At 39.7% G+C, this 13,483-nt stretch overlaps 1 protein-coding gene across 1 annotated transcript; it reads right to left on the minus strand.

Annotated features, from left to right (window-relative positions):
* Positions 1 to 575: 575 nt before the first annotated feature.
* Positions 576 to 981, minus strand: LOC103249925 (60S ribosomal protein L36a-like). Its single transcript, XM_008048542.2, has one exon. It carries the CDS (start codon positions 967 to 969, stop codon positions 649 to 651), a length of 321 nt encoding a protein of 106 aa, XP_008046733.1. The 5' UTR covers positions 970 to 981; the 3' UTR covers positions 576 to 648.
* Positions 982 to 13,483: the final 12,502 nt, after the last annotated feature.

A 13,483-nucleotide genomic window follows, 5' to 3' on the forward strand; every position in this document is an offset into this window, starting at 1 on the left:
TGCCTATAGTCAGTTTGATATTTTTACCAGAGGGTATGTTGGTGCTTTCTCCCAGTTTACCATATACTTTTTAGCTATGACCATCTTATGACCCAATATCTTGAGTTTTTTATTCGATCACATTGTTCTTTTCTTTATTCTACTTATTTAGTTATTTTAATGGACAAATAATAATTGTGTATATTTATATGGTTCAATGTGATGTTTCACTCAGTGTATACACTGCAGAAAGATTAAATCAAGCTAATTAACATATCTATTACCTCACCAACTTACCATTTTTTGTGATGAGAATGGTAAAAATCTACTTTTAGCAATTTTGAAATAAGCAATACATTATTTTTAACTGGTCACCATGCAGTGCAATAGATCAGGGAAACTTATTTTTCAGCCTAACTGAAACTTTGTATCTTTTGGTCAACATCTTCTTTTTCCTCATCCCTCCCTCTTTCTGTCTCTGGTAATCATCTTTCTTTCTTTCTTTCTTTCTTTCTTTCTTTCTTTCTTTCTTTCTTTCTTTCTTTCTTTCTTTCTTTCTTTCTTTCTTTCTTTCTTCTATGAATGGTTGTTTATTTCCTCCCAAAACACAACTGCAACCAAATAAACTGAATATAATCAAGATTTTATTCTCTTTATAACAAAATGACATTAGAACTGGATCACTTGGCCCTTTTTCTTCCTATTTCCTCCCAGTTCAAAATGCTTGCATCTCTTAATAGCCAGCATTCTCTTAGATCTACAGTTAGGCTCAACACACTCAAGCCTCAGCACAATCTTCTTGGTAGTTTTAGCCTTTTTCCGGAGAATTGACTTAGTCTGCCCATCATAGCCACTTTGCTTCCTGTCATAACGCTGCTTTCCCTGGGCATACAGAGAGTCTTTGCCCTTCTTGTACTGTGTCACTTTGTGGGGCTGGTGTTTGCCACACTTCTTACAGAAAGTCCAGTGGGTTTTAGGAACGTTCACCATGTTTGTGGGAGCGCTATCATCTTTCTACTCTCTGTTTCTATGAGATCAACTTTTAAAGATTCCACATATAAGGAAAATAATCCACTCTCTGTGCCTGACTTATTTCACTTAGCATAATGTCCTCCAGTCCCATCCGTGTTGTGAGTGACATAACTTCCTTTTTTCAAAAGCCTGTATGGTGTTCCAGACTTTTGAATAAAGAAATATACAGCATTTCTTTATCCATTCATTAATTGATGGACACTTAGGTAGTTTCCATATGTTGGCTATTGTGAATAACACTGAAATGAACATGAGAGTGCAAAAATCTCTTTTGTATACTAATTTAAATTCCTTTGGTTATATATCCAGAAATGGAATTGCTGGATCATATGGTAATTCTATATTTAGGTTGAGGAAACTTCATACTATTTTCCAAAATGACTGTACTAATTTACGTTCTCAACAAGAGTGTGCAAGGATTTTCTTTTCTCCACATACTTGTCAACACTTGTTATCATTTGTCTTTTTGTTAATAGTCATTCTAACAGGTGTAAGGTAAAATCTTATTGTGGTTTTAATTTGCATCTCCCTGATGATCAGAGATGTTGAACACTTTTTCATGTATCTTTTGGACAATACCCAAAGCCAGAAAACTACAGACCAACATCCCTGATGAACATATATGTACACATTCTCAGTAAAATATTAGCAAACTAAATTTAACAGGACATTAAAAAGATCATTTAGCATAATCAAGTGGGATTTAATAGAGCTTTGCAAGGACAGCTCAATAAATAAATCAATGAATGTGATATACCATATTAACAACATGAACAAAAACCACATGATCATCTTAAATGCAAAAAAAGCTGACAAAATGTAATATTTGTTCATGATAATGACTAGCTAACATCCTATTTAATGGTGAAAAGCTGACAGCTTCTCCTCTAAGATCTGGTACAAGACAAGGATGCCCACTCTCCATTACTATTCACTGTAGTATTGGATGTCCTAGCCAGAGCAATTAGGCAAGAAAAAAAGGCATCTACAGAGGAAAGGAAGAAGTGAACTTGTCTCTGTTTAATGACGACGTGATTTTATATATAGAAAATCTTGAAGACTCCATGAAAAACAAAAACTGTTAGAACTGATAAGTTTATTAAAGTTGAAGATTACAAAATCAACTACAAAAATCACTAATGTTTCTATACATTAACAGTGAACTATCTGAAAAAGAAATTTTAAGAACTCCTGGTCTGGCACAGTGGCTTATGGCTATAATCCCAGTATTTTGGGAGGCTAAGGTAGGGGAGTTGATTAAGGCTAGAACTATAAGTCAACCCTGATCAACATAACAAGATCCCCTCTCTAGAAGAATTTTTAAAAATTAGCTGGAAGCGGTGGCTCCCACCTGTAGTCACATCTACTTGGGAGGCTGAGGCAGAAGGGTCACTTGAGCCCAGGAATTCCAGGCTGCCGTGAGTTAGGATTGCACCACTGCACTCCAGGCTAGGTGCAAGAGTAAGACTAAATCTCTTTTTTAAAAAAAATCCCATTTACAAGTTAGCATTAAAAAAATACTCGGGAGTAAATTTAACCAAGAAGTTGAAAGAGCTGCACATTGAAAATAATAAAATATTGATGAAAGAAATGGAGAAATATACAATCAAATGAAAAGATGTCCATGAGTTGAAATAATTAATATTGCTAAAATATCCATATTGTCCAGAGCAATGTATAGAGTCAGTGCAAGCCCTATCAAAATTTCAATGTCATTTTTCACAGAAATAGAAAAAACAATCTTTAAACTTGTTTGAAACCATAAAATACCCTAAATAGTCGAAGCAATCTTGAACAAAAGCACAAAGCTGGAAGTATCATACTCCCTGATTTTAGAATGTACTTATAAAGCTATTGTAATCAAAATAGCATGGTACTGGCATAAAAACAGACACATTGACCATTGGAACAGTATAGAAAGCTGAGAAATAAACTCAAGTATTTATAGTCAATTGATTTTTGACAAAGGTCCAAGAATACACATGGAGAATGGGTGTTGGTATTGGAAAATGGTGTTGGAAAAACTGACTATCCACATGCAGAAAAACAAAAGTAGCCCCTTAACTCCTACCCTATACAATAAAATCAACTCATAATGGGTAAAATACTTAAATGTAAGCCTTTAAACTATAAAACTACTATAAGAAAATATAGACGAAAACTTCCACAACAATGGTCTGGGCAATGATTTTTTAGACATGACCCCAAAAGCACAGGTGACAAAAGCAAAAATAGACAAATGAGGTTACTTCAAACTGAAAAGCTTCTGCACAGCAAAGGAAAGAACTAACAGAGTGAAGAGACACCCACGGATTGGGAGAAAATATTTTCAAACCACATATCCGATAAGGGGCTAATATATGACAAACTCAAGCAACTCAATAGCAAGAAAACAAATAATCTAAGTTAAAAAATGGGTAAAACATTTGGACAAATATTTCTCAAAAGAAACCATATAACTTTTATCATAATTTTTGCTCCCAAGATTCCAAGCTGGTTCTTTTGTCAGAGAGCATGTTCATATTTGACAGATAATTGTTATCTCTCCCCTTGCTGTATGAACTCTATTTCAGATGTTGGTTTTTCTTTGCTGAGCTAGATTCTGTCTGTGTATTGTGTTAAGTTTTTCTCAAGTATTTGGTTACTCTTACTTGTGTGTGTATGTATGAGTGTGTATGTTTGTGTGTATGTATGTATTTAATCCTCTCTGGGAAGACTGTCTTTGTAACCTGTTTCCTGCCTCCAGTGGGGGCAGAGATGGATATACTGCCAATTGTGATAAGATACTAATTTTCCTACTAGTGCTTCTCAGATGTCCCTCACTCCACATATTCATTCACTCTTAGATAGGAGCCTTTCTAGAATCTTTTCTATTTTTTGCTGCAAGTTTCTCTGAATCACTTGCTGTGGTTTCCTCCTTCACGCCAATTCCATCTTTTGTGCTGTGATTTCCTCCTTCAATTCAATGCCATCCGCCTTCCATAATTCAGGTACATCTTATAATTTCTGGTTCACCAAGGACCACTAAAGCACTCCTTGTTCTCTGGCATTTCCATAAATGTATTCTTTCAAAAGTATTCTCTCTGTAATTTCAAAAGACCTTGCAAATGAAGGTAGGGTTAGCACAGCTTCTCAGTCATGGATATTTTTTGCTGTAATTTGAACTTTTAAAAACATCATGTACTACTTTTTCTAGTAAAAACAAAAAATACTGGTAAAATGCTATTCTGAAAGAATGTAATGATAGCCACCGTATGAGACTATCTGAGGCGATTTTTCAAAGAAAAGTAATATAAAGAGACTTGCACCACTAGATATTAAAAGATCTTTTGAAGCCAAGTTAATGATAAGAATGTGATGTTGGCATAGGGTGAAATGGACAGATCAATGGAATAGATTAGGAAATCCAGACATAGAATTTAACATATAATAATGTTGGTATTTTAAATCATTAGACAAAGTATTATGCTTGCACAAATGGCTGACCATTTAATAATCTTGGGGTAGAAAAAAGCTTTTTAAATCTGTCATCAAGTACAGGAACTCAAAGTGAAAAACTGATAAGATTTATGAGTTAAAAAATAACATATTCAGTACAGCAACAAAGGTCACAAGTTTAAAAGATAGTTAGCAACTAGAAATGTTCAATATAGATGATAAACAAAGGGTTAACATTATTAATATATAATGTTATTAATATATAAGCACCCAGAAGAACACTTCAAAGAAGAAACACAATAACTAATAAACACACCAAAGCACCATTCATTATATGAAGAATAATATCTATACACCATTTAAAATACTTGTATTAGCAAATATTAACCAGAATGATAATACCCAGAGATTTGACATGGGTGTAGTACCTATATACCTGTAGGTGGAAGTATAGATATAACTGAGAGGGAAGGAAATTTGATATGGTATATCAAAATCCTTAAAAATATGTCCAGCATTTCATCAGATATTATAGTTCTAAGAATATATTCTAGGAAAATGATCAGACAAATGGACAAAGAAAAAGAGATAGGTTTACCAGAGAATTGTTTGTGATAGGGAGAATGTATACCTATATATCCATCATTAGGGAAATGGTAAAGTAGTAGTTGTCAAATGTAAATGTATGTGTGTGTGTGTGTGCGTGTGTGTGTGTGTGTGTGTGTGTGTGTGTGTGTGTGTGTGTGATTTTTCATTTTTAACCAGGAGACATTTAGCAGTGACTGGAGACATTTTTGGTTGACACAAATAGCGGGGAAGGGAGTGCTACAGGCGTTTTGTGAGTAGAGGACAGGGATGCTGATGAACATCTAAAATCACAGAACAGTCTTCTACAACAAAGAATTATCTAGTCCAAAATGTCCATAGTACTGAAGTTGAGAAACCTTGAAATAAGTGACAGTACTTTCACGGAATAGGAAGGGTTTTTTTTTTTTATCTATTAAAGATGAGGCTATTTATTTCCATTTATTGAAATATAAATACAGTCATGACATATCATGAAGAAAAAGTTGCTGGTTATAAATTAGAGGTGACAAAACAAAGTGGTTGAAACTAAGCAGTGGTTGAAATAGTTAAGGTATCCGATTGTATCCAAATATTTACTTCAAAATTGTGCTAAATGGTGTGTCATCTTTTTTTAAGTAATTAGTAATTACCAAATATTTAAACATCATTGTTTTAGTAAGGAGACCTTTTTTTAAAATAGCATCTATTTCTAGAGTGCTTAGTATATGCCAAGTATTATACTAGATGGTTTGTTTCACTTCTCTCTCTTTCCTGTGCTTTCACTCTTTAAAAAAACAAAACAAAACAAAAAACTTTGTATTAATACCAAAGAAGTACATGCAAAATAGAGATGTTTCCAGAATCTAGTTTGGACGTTTTGCCTGAGTCTATTGGTCAGATGCCATATCTGCTCCATGTAAAATGTATTTAACTTTGTTTCTGTCATACTTTTTATATTTCACTGGTCTGTCAACTCCTATCTTTAGGTTAAAGCTGTGAAGAGGGAAGGCCTCACTCCAGAAACTGTCCTTTGTTCTTGACCCTGCATTCAGTCTAAAATTAAAATTTCTCACTTCCTAGAATTCCCACTAAAAACAAGAGTTCCTAAGAGTTCACATAGTCATCCATATATGTCATTAGAAGTATCAGATAAAAGAAAAGCAAATTTGCATGCAAAATACATAAGGAAAATAAAAAAGTAAATTGTACAAAATTATAAAATATGAATAATCAAGCATTTAAAATTAAGACAATCTCATCATTCCATTTTACAGCACATTGGTGCATATCCTTCCAGGTCTTTCTCTCTGTGTGTGTTGTACATATATGTAATAAGTGAAATCATGGTGTTTTGTAATGTGCTTTTTTCATTTTGCAATCTGCATCTTTCTAATACAGTGTATTTTTATATCATCCAATATTTGGACCATGAGCAAACTATCTCAAATGACCCGTGACCCAACAATGTCATTTGCAGCTGGTTTATCTCACACACACACACACACACACACACACACACACACACACACACAGAGAGAGAGAGAGAGAGAGAGAGAGAGAGAGAGAGAAAACAAGAACAGAAAAAAAAAAAACCCAATTCATCACAATCTGAAACAGCTATTTTGAAAATAGTAATTAAAGGGGACGAATCAAACAGTTATGCTGCCTTTCTATGTTAGGCTAACTGGAAAGCTCTAGTTAGTGAGAAAGAATTCTATTCTACCTGTGTGCCTTTTGAGTCTTATTCGGAACAGAATCTCTTGCATGTATTAGGAGCTCAACAACTCTGTGTTTATTAAGAATAAACACTGACCACTTGGTGGCAAGTGGCCAGGGATAATTCACTTTCTAAGTAATAGCCGAGGAAAAGCAGACCTAATAATGGCTAAGTGAGCCTGTGAAGAAACAAACTGCCTATTTTCGATGGGCCTACAACTGGGAAACAGTTCATGCTTTAAACACTAGATTTGCTCCATCTTTAGATGATACCATTTGAGAGAATCCGTGAGTCAGAACTGTTGGAGGTATCAGAAACTGCTTCTGATTAACTTAAGCCTGGATGGGATTCGGGGCAGTTCACGGAAAACATGGGGCTCCAGACAGCCAGCAGGAAGACTGCCATGGGAACAAGCTGCTCATGAGGTCCCAGTCGCCGGATTCTCGGATCCTTCCACAGTGGGCACCACCACTGTAGCCTCCTTCGCCGTATCTGGCATCCTCTATTCAGCAGTCTCTAACCTTTTTGGCATCAGGGACCGGACAATTTTTCCACGGGCGGGGGTGATCATCTGACATTAGATTCTCACAAGCGCCCTAGATCCCTTGCACACGCAGTTCACAATAGGGTTTGCGCTCTTACGAGAATTTAATGCTGCCCTTGGTCAGACGGAAGATGGAGCTCCCCTTGCCTGCTGCCCACCTCCTGCTCTGTGTCCGGGTTCCTAACAGGTCACGGGCTGGTATCAGTTCGCGGCTGGGGGGGTTGGGGATCCTTGCTCTATTCCACCCCAGTCACATCGAGAAACCTCCAATGGACCCCAGTCCTTTGTGTCGTTCTCTTTAGATTCAAAATCCGGGACTGGAATGTCTGATTGGCCGTGCTTAGGTCATGAACCCAATCTCAGTTGCCAGGCGGTACAGAAAAAGAAATATCCCTGCAATTTCCTTAGCATTAGGAACTAGCGGCATTCGCTACTTTGAAACTGCAGGGGCTTTATAATCTTGGAGCTGTTTCCCTTTTAAAAAATATCTAGCTTTTTCTGAAGTCTGTCCCTTCATGTTCTTAGAAATTGCAGAACTTGAGGAGTAAATGTTGTAGGAAAAGCACCTGGTATTTTCTCATTAGTTGCAGTTGATGAGGGCTGTGTGAATACAGCACTGGTCTAGTTTTCCTTCTGTGATTCTATCAGCAAAGCAAGTTTTAAGAAACAATGATACCTCAGTTTGCCATTGGAAGTGCTATGCCCTCTCAACACTTTTCTAATAACATTATTTTGTGGAAATATAACTGCCAGTCCTAGACACCCATGGAAGGAAACAAAATCCTGCCCTTCTAATGAGACACTGCTGAAGGCAACAGAACCCAGGTGACTGGTTCTGCTTGTGATGTATAGAGGAGTTCCCGGGGCTGCTGACAGCACCAGGTCCTTGAGGCCTGGTGCCCTGGTAGGCAGCCTTGGGATTCGGGAGTATTTTGGGACTGGATTACAAGTGATCTAGAGACTCCTCTTACCTTTACTAGCAAGGAACTGGGAAATCTAAGTTGAGTCCTTTACGTCTCTAGGACTTAGTTTTCCCATCTGTAAAATGGGGATATTTATATGTATTCTTCCATATAAGGTTGTTGCGAAAGGATGAAGTAGGGGGTGAGGGCATTTCTTAAGGGTGTTAAATTGATGGAACACGATCATCAATACGTGATCAGTCCAGGGAGTTACCTTTCGCACGCCTGGACTGAGACACAGATTTGCAGGAGGATGTGGCATATGTTTACTGGAGGATGGGGGCAAATGTAAGAGCAATGTTTATTAACTGCCCATGTAGGCAGACAAGACTTGGCAAACACTCCTTGAAGCAATCCTGAACAGCCCTCTCTATATCCCACCTAGCCCTCCCTGGGCTTTCGTCTCTGACACTTTGAGGACAGCTGGGGACCTCCACTAGCCCCTTTGTGCCAGAAAGTCCTGCTTCTCCTGACTCAGCTATATGCTCGGTGGGCTCAAATACAAGCTCTTCTTTATCTCCTCTTCTTCCCCCCCCCCGGTTCAGACAACAGAGCTTGGCACTTGGAGGGATCTGTCTCTTTTATTGATTTGAAACTGGACTTCAAGATCAAGGTGAAAGGCAAAGGATAGCAGTAAATGCATCTTCAGGTAATCTTTCATAGCTTCTTTTGAATTATTTTGAGCAGAAGACGGGAGGACTGCTTGAGCCCAGGAGTTTGAGACCATCCTTGGCAAAATAAGGAAAAATAAAGTGCTTTCCTCCCTAAGCCTCAGTTTCCTCATCAGTAAAATGGAGATAAACATAGTACCATCCCCGTGAATTTGTGGTGCGGCACCGTGCTTGGCATTTGTATGAGTACTGCACAAAACAAGCATGTCTGTATTCAACAGAGAGAAAGAGTTATTTAAAACTAAAACTAACTTTAGCAACTTCTGCCTTTTAAGGGAAGAGGCAGGGGAAGGCAGAAATACCTGCATCAGTGGACACATAAATCACTATACGGCTCTCTTCTACTCTCGAGGGGTCCAGGGCTGCGGTAGGGGAGGAACAACTGGAATTTCAGAGTTTCTGCCAGGTCTCCTGAGCTGTTCAAGACCTGCAGTAGACGGTGCTTTGCTTAGTGGACACTTTGAGCATCGGTATGTGAAACTATATGTCTGGAGCCCTGTCAAAGGTAGAGAGCTGCTACTGTACATAATGAAGAATGAATAAAAGCTAGCAAGCGAGGGAATAGCCAACGGTGAGGGTTTTCACCTGCAGACAAAAGTGCAGAGAGAAATTCCCGGTGACAGGGTGACCCCAAGACTCTAGAGAATAAAAGTGTCTGATGTTCATTTCTAAGTTGTTTGTGTTGCTGTGACATAAGCGTCCTTATCCAAACTTTCAGCAAAGTCTGCTCTGAACATAGGATGCTCTGTGTGAACAAAGTAGGGGAAATCAAGACAAAGAGGCTGGATTTCAGGTCAGAATGGAGACAGGAGGAGGAAAAAAAGCCATTATAGATGACATGCAAGTGAGGCCAGGACTTGCAGGAGGTGACCTGAGAAGTGACGCCAGGGACTTGCTGAATGCTCATAGCAGGGCATTGGACTTTCTGCAGGAGAGATGGAAATTTAAGCCAGTTACTTCAATCTCAAAGACAGGCCAAGCACGGTGGCTCATGTCTGTAATCCTTGCAGTTTGGGAGGCTGAGGTGGGAGGACTGCTTGAGTCCAGGAATTTGAGACCAGCCTAGGCAACACAGCAAGATCTTATCTCTACAAAAACGAAAATTAACTGAGTGTGGTGGCACTTGCCTGTCGTCCCAGATACTTGGGAGGCTGAGGTGGAAGGATCACCCGAGCCCAAGAGTTCAATGTTGTGGTGAGCTGTGATCATGCCACTGTACTCCAGCCTTGGTGATAGAATGAGACCCTGACTCAAAAAATAAATAAATAAAATCACAAAGACAGCGTGGCCTCAGCCAATATCCAGGTTTCATACATATGGTTAAGAAGCCACATCATAGAAGAAATCAATGAAGAGACGGTATTGATGATTACAACTGGAAGAAATGTATTTTAAGATATTTAATCACTTAAAATATTAAAAATATCTAGCCACATGGAAGAGTACAGTAGTTATTAGGGATGTCTGCAAGTGCTCTGTGTCTTTCTCCTTCCCAGCACAGGGCAAAATTGCTCTTCCTTGCCCGTTTGAAGGTAGATGTGGTCATAGACAAGCCTTGGCTCATGAAAGTGGTCAGAGGCATGATCCTTCCAGGCAGGAGCTTGAAGAGTGTTGAGCCTCTCTTTTCCCTCTGCCTTGGTGACTGGCAATGGTTTGGAGACAGACTACTCTGTCACCCTGAGTTCTCAGTGAGGACAGTACCAATAAACCTTAAGTGAATCTTTTTTTTTTTTGGTTTGTTTTTAAACCAACTGAAATGGTGTGCGTGAGGGTGTTGTTGCCCCATAACCTAAGTCCATACTGAATGGCAGGAATTTGTGCAAAGCCCCTCTTTATAATGGAGGAAACTATTATTTTGGAGCAATGACCAGCCTTGACTCACCCAGAGATTTGGCAGAAAATCTGCAACTCGGACCCAGCTCTCCTGCTCCCCAGCCAGCAGCTACCTCAACCCTGACTGTTCCATCTGCTGGGAGTGTGGTGGGATAATGCCCAGACTTCTACATGCAGGAACTAATAAGAACAAGCTCCAGAAAGACAGCCCAGAGCCACTCACGGAAAATTCTTCAGAATTCTATCCCTGCCTTGCCTGCCTCCTACCTGTAGGGTGCTGAATGATTTATGCCCTCTCACCTGGCTTCTCAAGTCCCAGTCCACCTGGCCTGAGAGTGCATGTTGCTTCTTTGATTATAGTATTTGTCAATCCTACTTGATATCGTTCTGCCTTTGCCTGTTGTCTCCTTTGTGTTTCTGTTTGTTCTGGATAATGGTCCATCATAGAGGCCAGAGCCACCATAATGCTGCATAGCAAAAAGCATAAAACTCCACCGGTATTCCACAGTAAGTGCTTTCTGTTTAAGCATCTCTATCCTTGTCTGGTCCAGGAATCTCATTCTCCTGGCATTGGCAGAGGTACCAGAAAACAAATGTAAACAGGCCAGGCCTCTGGAGGACTAGGTTCAGGACTGACCACCTGTCACTTATTCCTCATCTACTGGCCAAGGAAAGTCACATGGCCAAATACAAAGTCAAAGGGTGGGAAAACACATTCTGCCGAGTCACATGGTAAATGACATGAATATGGAGAGGGGCAAGAATTGGGGCAATTAATGTTATCTGCCACACCTACCTCTTCCATCTGACTTCTGAGTTTGTAGGCCAGACCTAGTCCATGTGAACCCTTCCCCATGGGAAGACTCCACAGCAAGGCTTGTACCCCTCAACCTCAAGCCTGAATGTCCCCTTCTGTGCAGGCTGGTCGGTAGGACTCTCAGAGTCCCAGGTGGTGTTAGCCAGTGCATTTAAACAGCCAAACATAAATCAGGTAATTATGCTGGATGACAAATGCTTTTTAAAAGATTTATTGGCCCCTGCAGAAACAGCCTCTAAATCACCAAAGACCTATAATCGCATCGGGTGTGTGAGTGAATGCATCTATTCTAGCACCTGTGAGTCAAAGTTCACTTTTTGCATATTCTTGCTGGGAGAGTATCCATTCCCTCATTTATTGACTACCTAAGAGGGATCTTATATTATACCATGCCCTGGAAACACAAGGAAAATACAAACAACATTCTCTTCTTGAAGGTCTATGAGTTTTGTGAGATCTTTCACATGGCATGCACACATGTGTACACATGCACACACACAGAGACAGAGAGAGATGTGGTGGGGAAAAGCTCTCTCCTATCTCTTCTTAAGGCACGAATCCCATCATGAGGGCTCTACCCTCATGTCCTAATTGCCTTCCAAAGACCTCACCTCCAAATACCATTGCATTGGGGAATATGAATTTGGATCGGGGGACACAAACATTCATTCCAAAGCACCTGGGAAAAGGCAGGAAAGAATGAGCATGGATATGTTGGTGTATTTGGGCATAAAGTGGATGAGGAGAGATTGGGCAGCACGTGGTCCTAGGAAGACAGATGTAGGTCTACTATTCTAGGACTTGAAATGCCAATGCCTAGGACTTAGGACTTAATACAGTGATCTTTTGGAGTCACTGAAGAATTTTAATTGGAGGAGAAAAAGCATCCAATATTGGTTTCTGAGGACACACTTAGTGTAATGTGGAGGATACGCTGGAGGAAAGGACAATGAGTTTGGGGACAATTTTAAGTGTCTAAGCCAGAAACAGTGAGGTTCTGAGGGGCAGGCTGCAGCAGAGCAGGGGAAGGTCACAGCCAGAGGAGATGGAGGTTTCTAGGTTGGCTAGAGAATATGGGGGGAAGAGGGGAAAGGATATGAGTTCATCTTTGGTCAAAATGGATTGGAGCTGCCTGGGGGATGTGTGGGTAGCAAGGCACCAGAGTTTTGGAGCTGTGACTCATGAATGTGGGAGGAGGTGGCAGTTAGAGATTGGGACTTGATTAGTTTCCTCAGGGAGATTGTGTAAGTTGAAAGAACATAAGAAAGAGTAGGCAAAGTGGTGGCAAGGGGATGAGGGAGAATGGTGTTATGAAAACTAAAAAGAGTGTTGCAAACAGAGCAAGCTTGGATATACCAGTCAAACGTGTACAGTTTTGAAGGTTGTGTGCAGTAAAATTTTAGAAGAAACTATTCCCAACATAGATTATGGGAATGGAGCCCTCTGGAATTGTGCAGTTACCACTAACATGGCTGTAAATGTTAACCTGGCCACAAGGCTGGGTGGAAGATGCTACTGGATTTGATGCCTGGACTTCACTCGAAACCAATTAAATCAGGAATACAAGGAATGGGAAGATGGGATGTAAGCATTTTGGTTTTTGTTTGCTTTTAAAGGAGTCACTTTGGGGATAGTAAGATGTACCCAGGTGATTCTAGTTTTCAGCCAGGGTGGAGAACCACAGTTTCTTGCCCCGTCTCCAGCATCTCAGTTCTGCACCACCAACAGCTGAACTTTGCTCAGCGGACCTGATTAAAGTCAATTTCACAATTACCTGCCACTAGTGGACATTCAACACTGCCCAGGAATCAAACCATGTTTCTCCAGAGAGCTGGCTTACCAAGAAGATCACTTTCTAGCTTCCTCTCAGTCCTCAAAATGCATACATTCTCTTAACTCCCACTCAGCTTATTATTTCATCTC

Source organism: Carlito syrichta, unplaced genomic scaffold (genome assembly GCF_000164805.1).
Source record: "Carlito syrichta isolate Samal-C Ts95f unplaced genomic scaffold, Tarsius_syrichta-2.0.1 Scaffold124337, whole genome shotgun sequence".
Taxonomy (NCBI): domain Eukaryota; kingdom Metazoa; phylum Chordata; class Mammalia; order Primates; family Tarsiidae; genus Carlito; species Carlito syrichta.